Here is a 21,891-nt window from a genome sequence, read left to right as displayed (position 1 = left end):
GGCCTCCAGGAGTGGCACAGCCGTACCGAAGCCACAGAGGACTCCCGGCTGTAAAACAAAAATCAAAAGAAAAGAAAAATATAACTTACCTGAAAATCCCCCATTGAAATCAATGGGGCTATGCCACCAAAAAAAGTAGGCATAGCCATGCCACTGTGAGAAGGGGCATTCCCGGGGAAGAACGGGTTAGGAAGCTGCCTAAAGGCAGCTCCATTCCCAGGAATGACCCGGGAATGCCTTCCAGGAAGCCGGTGCAGGGACTTGCTCCACTGGAATGCTGCCAGGAGGCAGCACCAGCTCCCAAGCCCTGCACTGCTGCATCATGTTTCGGTGCCAGTGTGGATGCCTTATCCCAGGTTAAATGAGCACTTATGCCGCCACAGGGTCTTGCTGGCTCCTAAGGAGCTTTGCCCCCTCTTTAGGATTGCTGCCTTCGTCTGCCTTTGCAACTCTTTGAAGTTAATCATGTATATTGGTCTCTACATCTTTATGCTACAGAGCTGGCCAGGGTTGGAGCTAGCAAACCAGCATTTTCATGGGCAGAAATCCTTGTCTGCAAAAAAGCTGCACTGGATCCAACCTCCATACCTTGCAACAGAGGTGTGGGAGGCCATACCACCCTGGTAAAACCTGGATAAAGGGATCATATAGGCATGGCAAATTAGTTAGCTCCATTCCTTGCCCCAACTATAGATGCTGATGAGGAAGAAACTGAAAGTTTTCATACAAATGTTCAGGAAGAAATTGATCACACACCTAAACAAGATATGCTGATAATCATAGGTGACTGGAACGCAAAAGTAGGAAACAAAGCAGAATCAAATGCTGTTGGCAGATTTGGGCTAGGAGCATGGAATGAAGCAGCAGAATGAATTCTGTGAAGACAACAATTTGTTAATTGCAAACCCATGTTTCAGGCAACCAAATAGACGATTGGATACATGGACATCACCAGACAGCCAGTACAGAAATCAAATAGATTACATATTTGGAAGCAGAAGATAGAGCTCTCGGCAAAAACAAGACCAGGAGCAACTGTGGTACATACCATGAATTGTTAATATCGAAAATCAAGATAAAGTTTAAGAAAAAACCAGGACATTTGTAGCACCAAAATACAATCTAAGCAATATTCCTGAAAGTTTAAAGACCATGTAAAGAACAGATTTGCATTACTCAGTTCAAGTTAATGTAAGCCACAAAAACTATGGGTGGAAACTAGAGATATTATCAAGGAAGAATGTGCAGAGACTAATCCTGTAGCCAAAAGAAATGAAAACCCTCAATGGATGTCTGAGGAAACTCTTAAAATTGCCAAAGATAGACGAGAAGCAAAAGTAGAAGGTAACAGAAACAGAATCAAAAGTATAAATGCAACTTTCCAGCGACTCGCACGTAGAGACAAATAGAACTATTATAATAACCAGTGTAAAGAAATAGAAGAGAACAACAAAAAAGGAAGAACAAGAGATCTGTTCCACAAGATCCAAGAAATGAAAGAGAAATTCCTTACAAGAAGAATCTTTTGAAGAAGAACCTATAGTTTTAGAAAGTGAAGTGAAACCTGCACTGAGAGCAATTGGGAGAAACAAATCACCAGGAGCAGAAGGGATATCAATAGAGCTATCCCAAGCCCCAGAAACGGAGTCCATCAAAGTCTTGACAAGAATATGCCAACAGATATGAAAAACAAAACAATGGCCCACAGACTGGTAACAATCCATTTACATTCCAATTCCCAAGAAAGGAGATGTCAAAGATTGCAGCAACTATCAGACCATCGCATTAGTTTCTCACACAAGTAAAGTGTTGCTCAAAAATCTTACAGCAAAGGCTGTTACCATATATGGAATGAGAAATGGCTGATGTTCAAGCTGGTTTCAGAAAAGGAAGAGGCACCAGAGATGATATTGCAAATATACGTTGGTTACTAGAGCATACGAGAGAATTTCAGAAGAAAATCAGCTTGCGTTTCATAGATTACTGCAAAGCTTTTGACTGTGTGGATCATGAAAAGCTATGGCTGGTTTTAAAGGAAATGGGTGTGCCGTTACATCTGATCGGTTTGATGTGCAACCGGTACTCTGGACAAGAGGCCACAGTTAGAACAAAATATGGAGAAACAGAATGGTTTCCAATTGACAAAGGTGTTAGACACAGATGTATTTTATCTCCCTATTTCTTCAATCTATATGCAGAACATATAATTAGAAAAACTGGATTAGATTTAGATGAAGGTGGAGTGAAAATTGGAGGGAGGAACATTAACAATTTGAGATATGCCGATGATACTTCATTACTGGCAGAAAATAGTGAAGACTTGAAACAACTACTGCTGAAAGTTAAAAGAGAAAGTGCCAAAGCAGGACTACAGCTGAACATCAAGAAGACCAAAGTAATGACTACAGGAGAATTACACAACTTTAAGGGTGACAATGAGGAAATTGAAATTGTTGAAGACTTTCTATTCCTTGGCTCCATCATCAACCAAAAGCCAAGAAATCAGAAGGAGATTGAGACTGGGAAGGGCAGCCATGAAGGAGCTAGAAAAGATTCTGAAGTGTAAGGATGTGTCACTGGCCACCAGGATTAAGTTAATTCATGCCATTGTATTCCCTATTACTCTGTATGGGTGTGAAAGCTGGACAGTGAAGAAAGCTGATAGGAAGAAAGTAGATTCCTTTGAAATGTAGTGTTAGAGGAGAGTGTTACGGATACCGTGGACTGCCAAAAAACAAATCAGTGTGTTATAGATCAAATCAAGCCTGAACTGACCCTAGAAGCTAAAATGACTAAACTGAGGCTGTCGTACTTTGGTCACATTATGAGAAGACAAGAGTCACTGGAAAAGACAGTCATGCTAGAAAACATTGAGGTCAGCAGGAAAAGAGGAAGACCCAACAAGAGATGGATTGACTCAATAAAGGAAGCCACAGCCCTCAATTTGCAAGATCTGAGCAAGGCTGTCAAAGATAGGACATTTTGGAGGACATTGATTCATAGGGTCACCATGAGTCAGAAGCGACTTGACGGCACTTAACACACACACATTCCTTGTTAAAACAGTCTTCATGGTGGGTCGCAGTATTTGCATGAAAAGAGGCCATGTCACTCATTCATATAATAGCTCCATCCAGATTTTACTATACTGATATAAGGCCAGACCACGAGAGAATATAATACAAGTCATAGAAACAGAGCGCAATGACAATGTATGAAGTGGATATGGTAGTAGTAATCACCTAGCTAGTTTGCAACTTTACTGCACTACCACTCAGTCCTCTGTCAGTTTTGCAGACACACCGTAACTGTAATCTAAATTGCAAGTGAGTAATGAAGCAATCACATGACTATTTAACCATTTGCTGAACTTAGCATAGACCCAATCTACATTCTCAACATGACAACTGAACATATATAACTTTTTTTGTTACCAGTAGCAATGGATGGTGGCTGGTTATCCACTGGAAATATTGTGATGTTTATGTCATATAGTGGAAAGGATTTATGCAATGGCACAGGAGGTCCATCGTAACAACAGACAACATCTTGGCCAGTTTCACCATCAGACACAATGAAGGTAAGGATATCAAATAAAGGAGTCAAGCCAATCTCTCCATCTGGAAAAAGAACTCAAGATAAAGCACAAAGTTCTGCAATAAAAAATAAACTCCTATAACATGTATTAAAATATGGAGATGCCAAATATTTTGAGCAATCATCATGAGATCATAAGAAAGAAGAAAGAAATTGAATATCTAAAATAGTTCCATAATATTAGATTATTCCTTGGTGGAAAGTATCATCAAGTTGCAGCCAATTTATGGCAAACCCAAAGGGTTTTCAAGGATAGAGATGAAAACAGACAGTTTTGCCTATTGCCTGCCTCTGCATAAATACCCTGGACTTCCTTGGTGGTCTCTCATCCAAATATTAACCAGGGCCAACCCTACTTAGCAGCCAAGATCTGATGAGACCAAGCTAGCCTAGGCCATCCAGGTCAGGGCAGATTATGTCATATAAAGAGCAATTGCAAGGATAGCAACATGACCATACACATGTCTATACTTCATCAGCAAATAGTATCAAACACTAAGAAAAATACAATTATCCAATTCAGTGCTATAAAATTGTACCTTCCACTCAAGGAATCAACCATACACAGGAATTATTAATCCTAAACTAATGACAATGATCAATATTCTCCATAAGAACCATGTTAAAAACAAATGAGTATAATCCAGCCAGACATAAGGACCTTGAAGCCTCATTGATTTAGATGGCAGCATAAAGGCCATATTTAACATGTAACCCTAAACAGAATATACCTTTCTAAACTTCATTGAAAGCAAAGGGTATACCTGTATTTAAGGAACTGCACTGTACACCTCTCCTGTTGCAATAGATGGAAAGCATTAGCATATTCTAGTTAGTTACCAGAAAACTAGCAGACAAAACATTTAGAGTTGTGACCTTCCCTGTGAATTTAAATTAGCCCTAAATTTAACTGAGTCTATCCCTTTAGGCTAGATTGCGCAGTGAACTATCACAATGATAATTCCCTGGGGTTCTGCATGTTTCCAAAATGAATTGTGATTGAATTCAGTCTAAATAATGCTGGTACAAAGGTGTCCCATGAATATGAGCAATCTTTTTGAATTATATGCTTGCTTGCCACAAGGAATGCTGACATAGACAAATGGCCTTGATGTGGAGGGGCAGCCATAACACTTAACATGGACTGCAGATGTTGCACAGCAGAGGTACACAAAGCCATTTCTACAATTATAAGAAATTACTTAGTGGGTAGAGTCAGGAATGGATAGTGTACTAACTTTAGATAGTTAGTACACTATCTAAAGGCCTTTTTAAACATCATGTAGCCAAACCCTTGGCCATATCCTATATTGTTTAATACATGGCTCTAAGCAGTTACAATGAAATTGTGAACTGTAGTGGCATAACAGCGAAGATTTGCATGAATATGAGTCTCACTAGTATGTTCGTATGCTACTACTCCAGAAATAACATCTGTTTGGTGAAAACGATCCACTGTAAGTCCATTTTTCTTCACAACTCCGTGTTTAGGATGCCGAGCAAGCATGAACATCAGTTGCATGTCATCACTATCTATATCAGTGGCATGGAGGGATTCTGAGGTGAAGAACACTGCCCCGCCCTCTGAACATTGCATGAAAGGAATGAGGTCTGCATTCATGACAGGAGGTTCATCATTTACAGGCATAACCTGGAAAATATGCATAAACATTATATATTATAATCACATTCAATTGAAGCAAAGAGTAAATTGCAGCAGCAGAAGGGAAAAATGAAATGTATATCTGGTGTGAAAGAGAAACCATAGAGAGAAAATGTATTATCTTGTGCAGTCTGGAATCTCTGTAGAAATTGCAATTTGAATAATAATCATGCTCATAACATGACCACCATGAGAAAAATCCCTGGTGTAGAAGCAGCCAATATTCGTTACACAACAGAGTCCAGTTTTTTAAAGAATTGCAAAGCCATTCAAAATTGTTATTTTCCAGATGGACCCCCATCCTGATGTGCTTTGTACTGACCTCAATATGAAGGACAAACTCAAAGGAATTGACACCATCTGTAGCTGCAAGCAGGATATCATCCTGTGGAATCTCAGAGCCATTGTGACGATATCTGTGGGAATAAAGATTTGAATATCTGTATTACTATTACTGCAAGTGATTACAATGTACTAAGTGCTATATAGATCAGCAAATTCACAACCCCTGCACAGACAGTTAACAGAGAGTAGAAATATCAGATGGGCAATCATGGATGAGGAATTAGACAGAGTTAGAGTTTAGGGGTAGAAAGGTAGAGATAGGTATCGTTCATGCATAGACAGTATAAAAAAAACAACAGGATTTGATTAGGCCAACCAGGAGCAGGGTACAAAAAGAGAATACTACAAAGGCAAAGAAAGATCCCTGATGGACCACAATAAGAGAGAAGGAAATCAGGAAAAATAACTTCCCCTGTGGAATGGCTTAATAAGTCATTAGACAGATAGGAAGTGAACCAGTTGAGGTCAGAGTTGTGGAAACAAAGGGTGTGAAAAGAGAAGCAGGAAAGATGGACCAATTGAATTAAAGAGCAAAGAAGGGGCTGAGGACACAGGAGCAATCTCTGGGTTTGGCAGTGAGGAGGCTGTCCCTAATTTTGGTGATGGCTGTTTCAGTGGTGTGTTTAGGGGGAAAGCCAGACCATACAGAGTCAAGAGAAGAAATGGAAGAGACAAAGTCAAGACAGTCAATATTTTCTCATAAACATAGAGCTCAATTATGCTACCAGCATTTCATGTCATTTATCTATTTGTCAATCCTATTTTTATTTTCCCCTTCTTTCCAGGAGGTCAATGCAACATACACTTTTCTCCCATTCTCCATGTTATTCTCACTGTAAGTTCATGAAGTAGGTTAGTGGGAAGCAAGTAATTTACCCAAAATTACCCAGTGAGCTTCAAGGCTGAACAGAGATTTAAATATTGGTCCTCAGTCTCCGTCTCACACTCTCACCGCTATCACCACTGTATGGCAGAGTTACTAGACTCTACCAATTCAAATTGCAGATGGCAAATCTAAAAGTTGAATGCTATCCCGCATTCTAAAACATACATTATTTACACATGGATGTTTTTAGGGCTGTTGATTCGGTTCGGCCCGAACTGAAAATCAGCCGAATTTCCCCTGATTCGGTGGTTTTTAGTTCGGGAGGAACCGAACTCAAAACTGGCGGGCAACCGGGGGGGCCGAATTCAGCGAGTTCGGGAGTTCGTGAATAAATTCGGCAAATTCGGGGCCGTCAGTAAGCAGCATAACCGTCAGTAAGCAGCATTCTCCTCCCCCGGCCAATCGGTGGCCAAGCTGGTTCTTCTTCTAGCCAATCAGTCAGGATTGAGTACTGGAGGAATCAGCTGAGATGCGGCCCGGCCAGGGAGAGGGAGAGAGAGAGCGAAATCCTCGTGTGTGTGTGGGGGGGGTGCTTGTGCACATTCGCTCCTTTCTGTGGCTGCAGGGGGCGTATTTTTTGGGGTACAGACACAAAACTTTCACTGGAGCTTCAGATGAAGCTTCTTAAGATACCCCCCAAGTTTTGTAAACATTGGGTCAGGGGGTCCCGAGATATGGGCTCCCCCCTTTTTCTTTCCATGGCTGCAGGGGGCGCATTTTTGGGGGTACAGACCCCAAACTTTGAGCAGAGTTTCAGACCAGTGTTCTTAAGATACCCCCAAGTTTTGTAAACATTGGGTCAGGGGGTCTCGAGATATGGGCTCTCCCCCTTTTCCCTCCCCCCTTTTTCCATTTATGTGGCTGCAGGGGGCGCTTTTTTGGGGATATAGCCCCCAAACTTTTAGCATAGCTTCAGACAATTATTCTTAAGATACTACCCAAGTTTTGTAAAGATGGGTTCAGTGGGGGCAGAAATATCGCCTCCCCCCTTTTCTCTTTCCATGGCTGAAGGGGGCGCATTTTTGGGGGTGCAGATCCCAAACTTTGAGCGGAGTTTCAGACCAGTGTTCTTAAGATACCCCCCAAGTTTTGTGAACATTGGGTCAGGGGGTCCCGAGATATGGGCTTTCCCCTTTCCCTTTTCCCCTTTTCCCTATTGGGATGAATGGATCAGCCGATCCTGTGCATCTTCTCCAGAGCAAAACGTCCTGTGCCTAATTGGAATCATCTTGGATTACAAGTCCTCTTCAGCCCCTCTTGATGGAACAGAAGACAGCCACAGTAAGACCCCTTTGGGGGCTTTAATCTATAATTTTTCTCCTGTGTATGTGTGTGTGTGTGGGGGAAAGCAGAGTCTGTGTGTGTGGGGGGAGGGAGCAGTTTCTGTGGGTGGGGGGGAAGCCAAAGGGAGCTTTCGTCGGTTCTGCCTGGGGTGTGTGTTCCCCCTCGAGTCTCTCGCTCCCTGGTTTGAGGGGGGAGGTTTCAGTTGTGTGTTGCAAAGGTGTTGTTTAACAAGGTTGTGTTGTTTTGCAGTTGTTTTGCAGTTGCTTTGCAAATTTCTCAGCTGTTGTCGGGGCTGGGAGTTTTGTGCGTGGGCGGCAAGCTCTGCTGAGAGATGCACATTAAGGGTGAGGGGGACCCCTTTCAGGGCCCATATCTCAGCCCCCCCTGACCCAATCTTTACGAAACTTGGGGAGTCTTTCAATAAACGTCCTTTAAAGCTCTGCCGAAAGTTTGGGACCTCTAACCCCAAAAATGCCCCCCCAGAGCCGCGGAAAGGCACGATTGTGTTTTTAATGGCTTTATTCGGTCGAATTTTTTTCCAAACTTTGAATTCCCGCCGAATTGAACGGATCCGAAGTGGGGGAGTTCGGACTTCGGCATATCCCGAATCTAAACGGGCTGAATTCGGCCGAATCCGAACTATACCGATTTTTTTTTAATTCAACAGCCCTAGATGTTTTACTCCACCTGTAGCAGCACTGTATTTGGCAGCAACCACATGATCTTGTCTTCCATTCTATTTTGCTGCCATCTTTCTCAAGCCTAGCTTAGTATGATCTTTTTGAAAAAATCATAGTCAAAGAACCTTCAGATGTCATGTGGATTGTAAGATTTACAGTGTTTAGGTCCCATTTACATTGACACCATTTGTCTTAGCCTCTGCAGCTACCACTCCCCCCTCCCATACTTACTGGAAGGCTTTTTCATGCTTTAAAAATTGTGAAATTGCTACAGCAGTCTGGTATCACAATCTAACAGTTCTCAGCTTTTATTTTTAAAAAGTATGTAGCCCTTTTGTTGAAGGGTTGGAAGGGGAAAGGAGCAAGCTACACATTTCCAGTTATATTTCTGCAACAAAAATGGCTGGAGTCTTACTTTTTGGAATAAAAGAAAGCTGGGAACTAACTGATCATGCCAATAGAATGCTATAACAAGGCAGTAATCTAGCAACCCCTCCCCTTTAAAGCCATTTGGCAAAGAGGGGAAATAGTAGCCTCTGGGGAGGGGGGGCTAAGGATGTGAACTGCAGAGTGGATGATTTGTTGCCACTGCAAATGCCATTGCATCTACAGCACCAATGAGTGATACACAGAGAATCATCTGTAGGTGAAAATAGCCTTACAAATAAGCCAAATTAGTATACTAGATATAATGTTCTATATGAACCTTCTCCCTAACATGCCAGTTTTATATGTACAGTATTGTTTTTAATGTGTAGGAGAATTCTAATATTTAACATCCCTCTTCAGTAGTAGAACTGCCACTGCCCACCAAAAACTACATCCTTTTGCCCAGTCATGTGCTTCTGCTCTCAACAATTGTTGAATGCATTCATTTTTACTTTAATGGTATTGTTCACATGGCCAATTCGGCCCTGAACAATGTCACACTGAGATCAAAATAAGAAAAAAGAAAAAGTAATTATCTAACTATCCCATAAAGAAATTAATATTTTTAATCTTAATTGTCTGGGGAAGAAATTTGGCAACTGCCAATGTAATTTTAAAATCCACCCCTGCTAAAATAACCCTCAAATTATCCAATTTGGAGACCGATTCCTGGATAAAAGGCTTTATCCATCTGTCTCTAGCCTCGCTGAGCAAGTCACAGCTAAACAAAGTGTGCTGAAGAGTATTTGGCCAGAACCACATTGACATACTCTCTCGCAAAACGGTACCCTATTTAAATGACCTATTAACTCCCCTGATGGAATGGCATTCAGTCTAGCCAACATAAATAATCGTCCATATCGAGGGATTATCAAAAAATCAAAATACATTGGGAGGGATTGTGGCAAGTTTAGACCTAGGTATAGAGGTGAGAACACTCTACGTGCTCTAATTTTAGTACTTCCAGAATCCAGTTTTTGCAAGCAGCTCAAGATGGAGGAAAGAGCTGCTGATGACCCGTGTTCTTTTAGGTCAGAAAGAGAGATTCCTAAAGACTGGATATGACATTTGACCAGTTTACCCCATGGGGTTTGATAGGAGTCATCTTGGAGAAGATGTAAATATCCATTCAACTCTGTGGAGAAATTAATCTTAACCCAGAATCTAAAGGTCGCGGCCCAAATCCGAGCTTAAGGGAGCGAAGGCCCAGTTCAGCACACAATGATATCCCAGCAACACAGCTAGGAACACCAGTAATTTTACAAAGAAAATAATTCAGAAGGGACTTGATAGATTCTCCACAGGCTTTGGCCCAGATAGGCACACCATATAGAAACTGTGATCCCACTTTACTGTTAAAAACAGTAATGGCAGCAGGAATGTATTGACCACCTTTAGAATAAAAAAATTGGTGATGAACTGCATCACTTTAGACTTACTATAATATATAGTCAAGCCCTCTGAGCAGCAGTATTCTGCAAAAGCACTCAGAAGGTGACGTAGACCCACTGGAGATCTAGAGAGTAGCAGTGCATCGTCGGCATACAGTAGGAGTGAAATAGGAATTTGCGCCAATATAGGGGATGAAACTGTTGGTTATTTAATCTGGAGGCCATGTCATGAATGCATTCATTCAACAATTCTACATTCTACAACAAGAACAAAGGCAGCGTTTTTCTCCTCTAACCTGACTTTGAACATGTGCAAATCTTCCCAAGTCAGCCTGTCCTCTTGAGTCATAGGGATCCCATCCAGCTCAACTGTCCCATGGAGAGGTGGTCTTAACAGCAGGATGCAAATGTTTTCCAGTTTTGTGTCCTCATCTGAAACCAAAATGTGGCCCTCTGTAATAACACACAAACCGCCTTCCTCTACTTTCAGGTTCCTTGTAAACACCTGAACAGATGAAAATGAGACAGCAGTTCCAGCTTTCTGTCAGAAGACATTTTGTCAAAAATTTCAATTCAAAGCATTGAACAAAGCTCACAAGTGCAAATTCTACATGTAGTTAGCTGTTTCAGGACTGCCCCATTGCAAATGTATATCTCTGAATTAAATGTATCATGAATTAAATGTTCCTTTGAATTAAAAAAAAGGCAGTCATCATTCTAAAATATGAGTTAACAGAAAAGTGCACTTTAATGGAATTTGAATATCTGACACTTTTTAGAAATCTGCTAATATTTAGCTGCATTTGTAATGCCCAGATATAAGGACTGGTTTAGAACACTATGTATTCATATGCACACACATGGAAGCTTTGGGAAGTTGGCATCCGGGAGCCATGAACCAACAAATCATGGTCTCTGTGTCTGGTACCGCCTCGCACCAGCAGAGAGCTCTGGGTTATGTTCATCTTCAGGAATGTGGTTTCTGCTTACCAAGCTCACAAGATCAGGCACTCACTAAGTTACGTCTTCAGCCAATGTCTATAGGTTGTGCTGGTTGGAGTGGGGTGGACACTTAATGTGCATTGGTGCTTTTGTGTATCAATCTGCTTGTCAGCAGCCATGGGCTTGCCCCATGCGAATGCATAAATGATACTGACTTTCCTTTGTTTCTCTGGTGAGTAACTCTGCATCTTATTTGTGGTATTTCACCCCAGGGTCTCTGTTTAGCTAAATAAAGAGACACTGTCCCTCAGTGTTACTCCTCTGAAGATGCCTGCCACAGCTGCTGGCAAAACGTCAGGAAATAAAATACCAAGACCATGGTCACACAGCCCGGATAACCTACAAGAACCAATAAATAAAGAACTGTTCCTTTAACCTCCTCCTGGTTGTCTTCATTGGACTCTATAAGACTACTAGGCATTTCACATTTAATAGTAGAGTTTAGAATAATTGGTAGGGCCAAAGATCATTTAGTTAGTTTCTGTACTGACTGCCTAAAGTATCGATTTGCATAGACTTTTAAAATCTTCATGCATGCATTTATAAAAATTTATGACATACCATTAAAAGAGAGATTTGGATTATATACTTTTTCACTTTAAAAATTCAGTACTATTTTGCGTCACATGATATCTTTTGATATAATACCCTTTATGTTAGTACAGTTACCTTTGTATTATTTGAAAATAAAATTAATTTTAAAAACTTGCCATCCTTCCTAATGCAGACTGTGTCTAACAACACAGAGGAAAATCCCCAGGATTAAATGGGGGGGGGACTTTCTGCCTCCAACAAGCTACAACTGGAAGTATATAACATAAACACAGGCTTCCCAACCCAGAAGCATTACGGCATCCCAGGAAGCGTTCCCGGGGTGTTCCGGCGCCAAGCTGGGGGAGGAGCCACTGTTAGGCGGCCTCCTGAGCCCTTTCGGGCAGGGAACACTTTTTTTTTTTTTTGCAAGATACACCACCTTTTTAGGTGGCCATCTCCCATGCAACCCTATGAAGGATTGCACAGATTTGTCAACAGTAACAAGAATTTAAAATCTGGGATAGATTCCTTCTCTCACTGATGCTCAACCCTGGCTGATGCCTAATCCCTTGTTTTTCCCTCTGATGCTGTTAGTATTATAATCATACCTGCGGAGTTTGATTGTCCACTGGGAGAATGGTAATGTTAAAAGAGATGCCAGACAAAGTTCCACCATGTTGATTGCTGATGGAAAATATGAACTGGATATACTGAGGCTCAGAACCAATATCCTGCAAAGGGGGCATATAGCCAACTTTCATATGGTTTATAGCATGCTGTGGACACAAAGAAAAAACAAACAAAATAAATAATATAAAATAATACATTTTCTAAAGAAAAAATCCCATCATGTCTTATATTATAGTTATAAACTTCAAGCACAAATTGGAATAGCTGAACCGCTAACAAAATATATTCTGATCTATGTCTTCATATTTGCTCAAAGAAGCAATGAGTCATTACAAAAGGCAGGAGCCCAGTATTTTCCCATATACTACAAAAACAAATTTTGAGTTGTTCTTGTGCTGTTTATTTATTTAAAAAAATATTTCTATGCTTCCTTCCCCACCAACTGTGTGACCACATGTGACTTCAGTGCAATTTGGATTAGAGAAAAAGCAAACTTTCAATTTGATTGCGGACTGTGCAAGAGGAGGGATTTGTGATAGTGTTTTGCTTCTCGTGGTTTTGGTTTCATCAAAGATATGCTCTACCTAAAACTCATTCCTAGCTCTTTATCTGTCCTTAGTGACACAGAATTATACAATTTCAGACATGATTTAGCTGGAGGAGTTGCAGGAACATTCAAAATAGAGCATGTGTACCCTTGAGAACAAAGGAAATGTGCATGAGTAGGGTTGCCAATCTCCAGGATGGCATCTATTAAAAGACATCCCAGGCTGCGATTCCCCTCCAATATTTGGTTTAAGAAACTCTAAATCTATTAGGAAATATTTGATAAAATCTGACATTTTAGGGTCCTAAACAATTAACCACAAGAGGTCATTATAAATGTGGACATTGTTCATTTTGTACCTATAGCCTTCCTGTAAAAGAAGTAAGCACTACATCTTGCAATTTTAAATACACGCTTAGGCACTTTAGCAATTGCAGATCGCATCATGTGGTTTACGCCATATGTTGCAGTTGCGGTCTTTTGTACATTGGAAGTACCATTCGACCAGTAAGATTACGCATAGGGGAACACCGTTCCTGCATTAGGGTGCGGACGAAAGATTCTCCCCTAGTAGAACACTATACACAAAAGTCCCATAGCGAAGATGATATATCCTTTTTTGTATTCTGGCTAGATAAACCATGCCCATATCAAATCCAGAATGTCCAAAAAATAATGCTTCAAAGTGAAATTTATTTATTTAAGACTTTAGCTCCCCATGGACTTAACACAGAATTTGATCTGTCCTGTTTTGTATAACTTTGTTTAAAACATTTAAAATATATAAAAGGCTGAAAGTGGTCAGTTCCCCTTTAAGACGCGGAGGAAGTTCTATAGCCAACCTGCCTAACAGCAGCGGATAGCTATTAAGGACAGGCTAACCTCAGAGAGAGCATAGCTACTTTTTGGAACCCTTGGGGTCTAAACCAGTTGATAGAAGGTATGCTTTAATTTGAAATGAATTATGCAAATAATAGTGACTATATCCCATTCTAAATTATATATGAAATATTATTGGAATGTATTTATATTTATAGAGAAGCAGATATCTTCTGATGTTGTCAATGACACCCCAATTCTACTCTATGCTGATGATGCAGTTCTCCTGTCCCATACAAAAATTGGTTTGAAAAGATCTTTACAAACCTTCTCTGAGTACTGCTCTAGGGAAGATCTTAAAATAAACCATCATAAATCTAAGATTATGATCTTCACTAAGAGGAGAAAAATGCCTCTCTTTCGCTGGGTATTAGACGGCTTTGAGGTTGACCAAGTCAAGGAGTTTGTTTACCTTGGCATTCTTTTTTCCCATAACCTAAATTGGAATGCCCATCAAAAAGCAGTGACCAACAAAATTAAACCTGGAGTTGGTGCTATTGTCAACTTTTTCCACACCAAAGGTGGCAAATATATTCCAGGGGCTATTCAGGTTTTTAATCTAAAAATTACCCCAATTATTCTCTTTGGTGTTGCCATCTGGATAACAGTTGTCAATGAATCTATAGATCATCCGTTGCTTCAGTTCTTATGAAAACTCCTAAATGCCCCTAAATGAAAACTCCTAAATGTGTTGCTGGCGTTACTCTTCGTTCCGAGTTTGGCCAAATGTCACTCAAAGCTAGGGCATGGTTGGCCACCTTTAAACTACATCTTAAACTGTGCTTTAGCACTGAGGGGTTCCTATTTTCTCTGAAGCACGACCCTTTTAAATCCTCAGGGCAAAAAATCTTAGATGAGAAACTGTCATTGTTGGGCTTCTCGCAGGATATGTTATTAGATCTTGGAAAAACTGAAGCTTTCACAAAATTAAAAAGCGCATTAAAGAGCTTGATTATAACAGCACTACTTTTCGTGCTTGCCGTGTTTGTTCATCCCAGTTCTTTGGAATACCACCACCACGTGGTTTGCCTGCTTATACATATTATTTGACAACTCCTCGTCTTTCTAGAGCTTTTTGTTTAGCTAGATTGAATGCTAACTTCTCTATGGTTATGCAGGGCAGAATTTTGAATATACCATATTCAGACAGGACCTGTCCTTGCTCTTCTGGCTCTATCGATTCACTAGTTCATGCCCTTTTGGAATGCCGCTTTTACGAGGAACTTCGATCACATTATATTTCCCCCCTTTTAACTTACAAATCTAATACCTCTATGTCTGACATAATGCCTTTTTTACTAAGCGATAGGGATCCCAAGGCTACATTGTCAGTGGCAAGATTTGTTTCAGTCCTTATATCCCTCAAACACTAGTTATATGCTGCTCAAGGACAATGGATCAAGGAGCTTCTAAGGGATAAAAGGAAAGGATATTGTCAATGCTACCGGGTTACAAGCTGATGAAAGCTAATTGAAACGTGTTTTATCCGGAAAGCAAGTTCTTGTAACATCTTGTAACATTTGGCCACAGTTGGATTCCTTTGTGAAAATTGATTTTAAGGCTAAAAACTTGGTATGAATATTCATAATGTAATTATTTCTTCTGTGCATCATAACCGTTTCCAGTTAGACTATTTTCTTGTTTCAGCTTTGCTGATACCCAAATTGTGTGTGTAAAGTGCCTTCAAGTCGCAGTCGACTTATGGCGACCCCTTTTGGAGTTTTCATGGCAAGAGACTAACAGAGGTGGTTTGCCAGTGCCTTCCTCTGCACAGCAACCCTGCTATTCCTTGGTTGTCTCCCATCCAAATACTAACCACCCTGCAAGAGGGATTCTGGTGTTTAAGACTCCAGTTGGAGTACTACGTATCTGCCAATTTGGAGTACTACGTATCTCACATGAACACATGAACACATGAAGCTGCCTTATACTGAATCAGACCCTTGGTCCATCAAAGTCAGTATTGTCTACTCAGACTGGCAGCAGCTCTCCAGGGTCTCAGGCTGAGGTCTTTCACATCACCTACTTGCCTAGTCCCTTTAACTGGAGATGCCAGGGATTGAACCAGGGACCTTCTGCATGCCAAGCAGATGCTATACCTCTGAAACCATTTGAAACTTAATGTGATTATGGATATGTGAAGTGAACATTCCTAACAGTATTTGTTTTCTTATGTAATTGATATAAGCTTTATTATTTGTGAAATGTACTACTATTAAGGCACCCTATTGGGTCTAAGTTGATTTTTTTCATAATAGCGATATTATTACTAAGAGCAAGAGTGCTGCTCCTTAGGATTGAACCTCCAGGTACTAGCTGGAGATCTCCTGTTATTACAACTGATCTCCAGCTGATAGAGATGAGTTCACCTGGAGAAAATGGCCGCTTTGGCAATTGGACTCTATAGCATTGAAATCCCTCCCCTTCCCAAACCCCGCCCTCTTCAGGGTCCGCCCCAAAAACTTCCCACTGGTGGTGAAGAGGGACTTGGCAACCCTACCCTGGTGGCAGGACATCTGGCCTTCAGGTAGGTTTTAAACCTGTTGCAACTCTTTCTTATAAATGAAGAATCAGATAAACATGAATAGCTCTTGAAAAAGAGAAATGGGTGATATTTGGGACCCATTGGGTCGGACAAAATGACAAGCAAGAGGCTACCAAATAACAAACCTGAGTGAATGACTTCAGTGCTGGAGCAGCAGGATCCTTGTTCAGCTTAGGAATGCTGTCTATCATAAATAACTTCCCGGCGTCAGCATGGCTGCACAGAATGGTATTGTCACATTGATATGCAAGTTTATATAACTTTTTAAAAATGACAAATTTAAATCCCAAAATAGATTTTCCCCACCAGTAACTGGAAAGAGAGGTTACTTTTTTCCCATACCACTGTGTTTCAAACATCCTTATAACTGACAATTAAAATCAATATTCTAAATACAATTAGGATGTGTGTTATCTGGCTATTGTTTTGCTTAATTTTACCTAATAACCAAATGTATGTGAAACCACACAGTCAAAAACCAGAACTGTAAGACTTAGAGTGCACGCCAGGCGCCTGGATTGTGATTGTGACTATCAAGTATGAGCACCAACACAAGTCTACTCAGGTACACTGATTGTACGTAGAGGTAAGTTTGGGACTATGCTCACTAGCTCTGCCTATGTTCTTTAAGCATAACTTTTGGGAAAGGTTCCTCGTTATAAAGTATACTGTAAAAAGCAGTCTCATATCATATGTACAGAATTTGTGGTTTCTACTATCCCTTTACCTTCTGACTAATTACTGCCACTTATGCAACTCACCATATTAGCCTAGGTACATTAACTATCTTAATGGCAGTAAATAGCAGACCACAGAGCTGGCAGCGGCAAGTCAATACGTAGGCAATGAGCAGCCTTCCAGCCTCTCAAGAGCTCCTTCAAAAATATGAATTCCCCATCTGAGAAATCCCAAAATAAATACTATTCTCAATCCTTCTGGGCAGCACCTTGAAAATGCACTCTGTCATAGTTGGACAGGCCATTTAACTTACAGGGACAGTTCCTGATGAGCCACTGGCAGCTAGGAGCAAGCCCCTCCATGCCCCATGAGCAGTGCCAGATTTACGTATAAGCTAAACGAGCTATAGCTTAGGGCCCCACGCTCTTGGGGCCCCCCAAAAAATGTAAACGAAAAAAACGATGAACATTTCCAAAATATAAGATAAAAAACAAATAAAATAAAACCTACATACAACAACAGTGTTTGCATTATTAAGTTTGTTATGAATAAAAAATTATTTTAAATTAGAGCTTAATAATTATTTCACTATTAATATACTTCTTAATTGTATTTCAGTTCAACAATTACTTTGATAAAATACATATTTTGTTATGTGCAAATGGTTTTAGATACCTATTAGGTCCATAAATTACCATATAGCATATATTCGACACAAAAAACAGTGACAATTTGTTGTTGACAAAGGACAGCTGGACATATAAAGGGCCCCATTACCTTCAATAGCTTAGGGCCTCATCAAACCTAAATCCGGCCCTGCCCATGAGCTCTGCCAGTAGTTCAGGAGCCACTCAGTTCAGTAAGCTGGCAGATGTGCAGGAGGAGGTAAACGGTGAGCTGACCAGGTCTGAGCTGAATGGCTCCTGCAGCTCAAGCCTGTAGTGCCACAGGAACAATTCAGCCTGGCTTGCTCCTGGGCCCTTTGAACTTTCTACTCCCGTATTGTAAAATGTGTAAATGTCCTCAGACTCACTGGTGCGTGGACAGAATGAATTGGAGAGACATTATGGTGTAAACGAGTTCCCTTTCTTGGGCTTCCATGTCAATATAGTTGAGATGTTTCTTTGTTAGATGAGCAATCTCCGTTTCCTTGACAGAAAGATGGCGGTTCACTCCTGAAGCTTCTTTAGGAAGCTGATCATCCACAGGGATTATGTGCACTATTACCACCTAGAGTAAGGATTTAGAAAAACCATCACATACTGAATCAATCCTCAGAAATACTGCAGCTAAAAAATCAATTGTGTTTATGATTGGTCGTTATAATCTGTCAGATAGTAGGTTTGAAGCAGGTGTGATACCACTCCTTGAGGGTGATGGTGGTGGTGAGAAACCAGCCAAGGGTAGATTAAACAGCCTATCACAAGTACCCTTATAGCTTTGTATGTTTTTAGAAAAGAGATTTTATAGTTTAAATGCTATTTGGGAATTGTTTGTGACAAGAATATTTGTTCATGTCTGGAATATTATATATAAGGATTCTATTCAAACAAACCAATTTTCTTAAATACTGCCAAGGACAGGTCAAAGATTCAGGAAGCCCAAAGTAAGTTCTTGTAACTGGATAGTTTTCATATATAACCCAAATTAAGTTAGACTTTTAGTTTAATTCAAGTGATTGGCTGTATTTCTCTTGAACATTGATTTTAAGGCTAGAAACTTGGTATGAATATTCATAATGTAATTATTTCTTCTGTGCATCATAACCGTTTCCAGTTAGACTATTTTCTTGTTTCAGCTTTGCTGATACCCAAATTGTGTGTGTAAAGTGCCTTCAAGTCGCAGCCGACTTATGGCGACCCCTTTTGGGGTTTTCATGGCAAGAGACTAACAGAGGTGGTTTGCCAGTGCCTTCCTCTGCACAGCAACCCTGCTATTCCTTGGTGGTCTCCCATCCAAATACTAACCAGGGCTGACCCTGCTTAGCTTCTGAGATCTGACGAGATCAGGCAAGCCTGGGCCATCCAGGTCAGGGCGATACCCAAATTACTGTGTGTGATACAGATGTTATTGTTATCTCTGACCACATCCCCATATCATTAGTGCTTCGATTTCCAGACTGGGTTAAACTTCCTGGTTTATGGTGTTTTAATGTTTCTCTTCTTAATGATGAGTCTTCTAAAAATCAAATGATGATTGAGTTATCAGAATATTTTAATATTAACCAAGGAATAGCTCATACTATAGAATGGGATACTTATAAAGCTTTTATTAGAGGGAGAATAATTAAATATGCTTCTCATAAGAAGTGTAGAGGAATGAAAGAAGTAACTTTGAAAGATAGATTGAAATATCTGTTAAGTCAATATGCTGTATCTCCCACACCAGATCGTTATTGGGAACGGCCAAAAATTAAATATGAACTAAATAGTATACAATCAGCAAAATAAAGCAAAATAAGCTTTAACTTGTCTGTGACAGTCATAATGGGAAAGTGGTGGGAAACCACGTAAAATATTAGCATATAATTTAATATAGCAAAAGAATAACAACTATATTCCTTTCATCAAAGGTGAGAATACAATATATACTGCCTCTACTGAAATAAATTCACAGTTTTATAACTTTTATTCTGAATTGTACAGTAAAGGAAAAGTATTTTCAGGAAAAGATTTGAAACTTTTTTATCTCATCTTGATCTTCAAAGTTTAGGTGTTATTCAGCAACAGATTCTGACTGAACCTTTGCACATGGATGAAATAAAGGCAGTGATATTGAATATGAATAATGGCAAATCTCCAGGACCAGATGGGCTGCCGATTGAATGGTATAAACCCTTTTCAGTTTTCTGAATTCCAAAACTTTACCAATTGTATAACAAGATTTTTGAGTCTGGCTCATTGCTAATGTTGTTATATGATGCCTATGATACTGTGATCCCAAAAACCTGTCAAAGACCATGCTTAGTGTGGAAATGTTTGACCTGTTCTGTGATGAATGTAGATGCTAAGCTATTAACTGCTATTCTTGCTAACAGACTTCAAAAGGTTGTTACAACTTCCATTCCTGCACTGTTGAATATAATTAATACCTTTGGAGACTTGACTGGATGTTTGATTAATTGGACAAAATCTGAGTCGATGCATCTGGTGGCATCAACCAAGTGTATTTGCCTATAGACATTTTGGTGGTGCCCAGATGTTATTACTTATCTTGGAATACTGATTCCTAGAGATATTATACATATATTACCGTATATACTCGCGTATAAGCCGAGTTTTTCAGCCCAAAAAAAGGGCTGAAAAAGCCGGCCTCGGCCTATACGCGGGTCAATAAGGTAGGGGAGAGAGGGAGGAGGGAGGAGGGAGGGGGGAACTTACCACCACCACCGCCATCACCACCATCGCTGCCGGGCGCACCCGGCTCCCCTTGGCCAGGGGCGCCCTGGAGGGGCCTCCTGTGGCCGAGGGAAGGCCGTGCCTCCGCCGCCGCCGGGTGCACCCGGCTCCCCTTGGCCAGGAGAGCCCTGGAGGGGCCTCCTGTGGCTGAGGGAAGGCCGTGCCTCCGCCGCCGCCGGGCGCACCCGGCTCCCCTTGGCCAGGAGCGCCCGCCGCCACAGCCTTCGCAGGGCCTGGAGCGGCCTAGGAGCGGCCTGCGGGGCCTCCTGGGCCGCGGTGGGGGCCCCCCGCCGCCGCCTGCCTGCGCACCTGGAAAAGGTAAGCCTGCGGGGGGGAGGGGTTATAAGCCGACCCTCGGCTTATACGCGGGTGCCTAATTTTCCCTCATTTTTGGGGAGAAATTAGGCACCTCGGCTTTTACGGGGGTCGGCTTATACACGGGTATATACTGTATGCTAAATTTTAACAAGTTATTTGCTGATATGCCCTGACCTGGATGGCCCAGGCTAGCCTGACTTCGTCAGATCTCAGAAGCTAAGCAGGGTCAGCCCTGGTTAGTATTTGGATGGGAGATCACCAAGAAATACCAGGGTTGCAGTGCAGAGGAAGGCACTGGCAAACCACCTCTGTTAGTCTCTTGCCATGAAAACCCCCAAAAGGGGTCGCTGTAAGTCGGCTGCGACTTGACGGCACTTTACACACACACAATTGCTGATATATCATTGGACTTGGACAGATAGGCAACTTTAAACTTGTCTTTATGGGGCAAAGTAAATCCACTGAAAATGAATATTACACCTCAGGATATTAATATTTTACGTGTAATTATTTACTATATGCTTTGCTGATATATTCATAAAATTAATACTTTGTTTCAGAAATTTATATGGGATTGCTTACCACCTTGGATTTCTTTAAAGAGGATGCAGCTTCCATTCAATGATGGAGGATTTGGTTACCCTGATCTTGGTTTATATCATCAGGCATACTTGTTAATTTATTACGTGTCTCAGAGTTCCCTTTGCTCCTGGAAACTCTAATTGAATCAATGCAAAAAATGGGTAGCACAATCCAAGGTGGGGGGTAGTTGTGGCGCGGCCAGGGACGGCACAACCGTGGTGCAGCCGGGCTGCCTCCTGAGTGGTTTGCTGCGCCAAGTGCAGCAAGCCACACAGGAAAATTCCTGTATACAGTTCCATGGGGCCACACCACCATTTTTGTTGGCATAAGTGCATGCTGGCAAAAGGGGGCATTCCCAGGTTGAAAGGGCTCAGGGAGCTGACTAAAGCCAGCCCTGCCCCCGGGAACACCCCCTTTGGCACCAGCACAAGTCCTTGTGCCAGAGGAACACTGCTGCAGCAGCTGCGCCAGCATCCATGCATATGGTCTTATTTTTAGAAACT

General features: G+C 41.2%; 1 protein-coding gene across 1 annotated transcript in view; it reads right to left on the bottom strand.

Moving 5' to 3' along the window:
* Positions 1-21,891, bottom strand: part of LOC130492895 (FRAS1-related extracellular matrix protein 1-like) — a 90,188-nt gene that overhangs the window by 47,356 nt on the left and 20,941 nt on the right. The window contains exons 10-16 of the mRNA XM_056866660.1: positions 18,124-18,320; positions 16,538-16,628; positions 12,420-12,587; positions 10,572-10,780; positions 5,583-5,676; positions 4,996-5,248; positions 3,435-3,620 (exon numbers count right to left, since the gene is read on the bottom strand). Coding sequence (XP_056722638.1) covers positions 3,435-3,620; positions 4,996-5,248; positions 5,583-5,676; positions 10,572-10,780; positions 12,420-12,587; positions 16,538-16,628; positions 18,124-18,320 — 1,198 coding nt within the window. The remainder of the gene's footprint in view (positions 1-3,434; positions 3,621-4,995; positions 5,249-5,582; positions 5,677-10,571; positions 10,781-12,419; positions 12,588-16,537; positions 16,629-18,123; positions 18,321-21,891) is intronic.

The sequence above is a fragment of the Euleptes europaea genome, unplaced genomic scaffold (genome assembly GCF_029931775.1).
Source record: "Euleptes europaea isolate rEulEur1 unplaced genomic scaffold, rEulEur1.hap1 H_1, whole genome shotgun sequence".
NCBI lineage: Eukaryota > Metazoa > Chordata > Lepidosauria > Squamata > Sphaerodactylidae > Euleptes > Euleptes europaea.
Note: the sequence above shows the minus strand (reverse complement) of the source record. Positions and strands in the feature narration are given on the sequence as shown.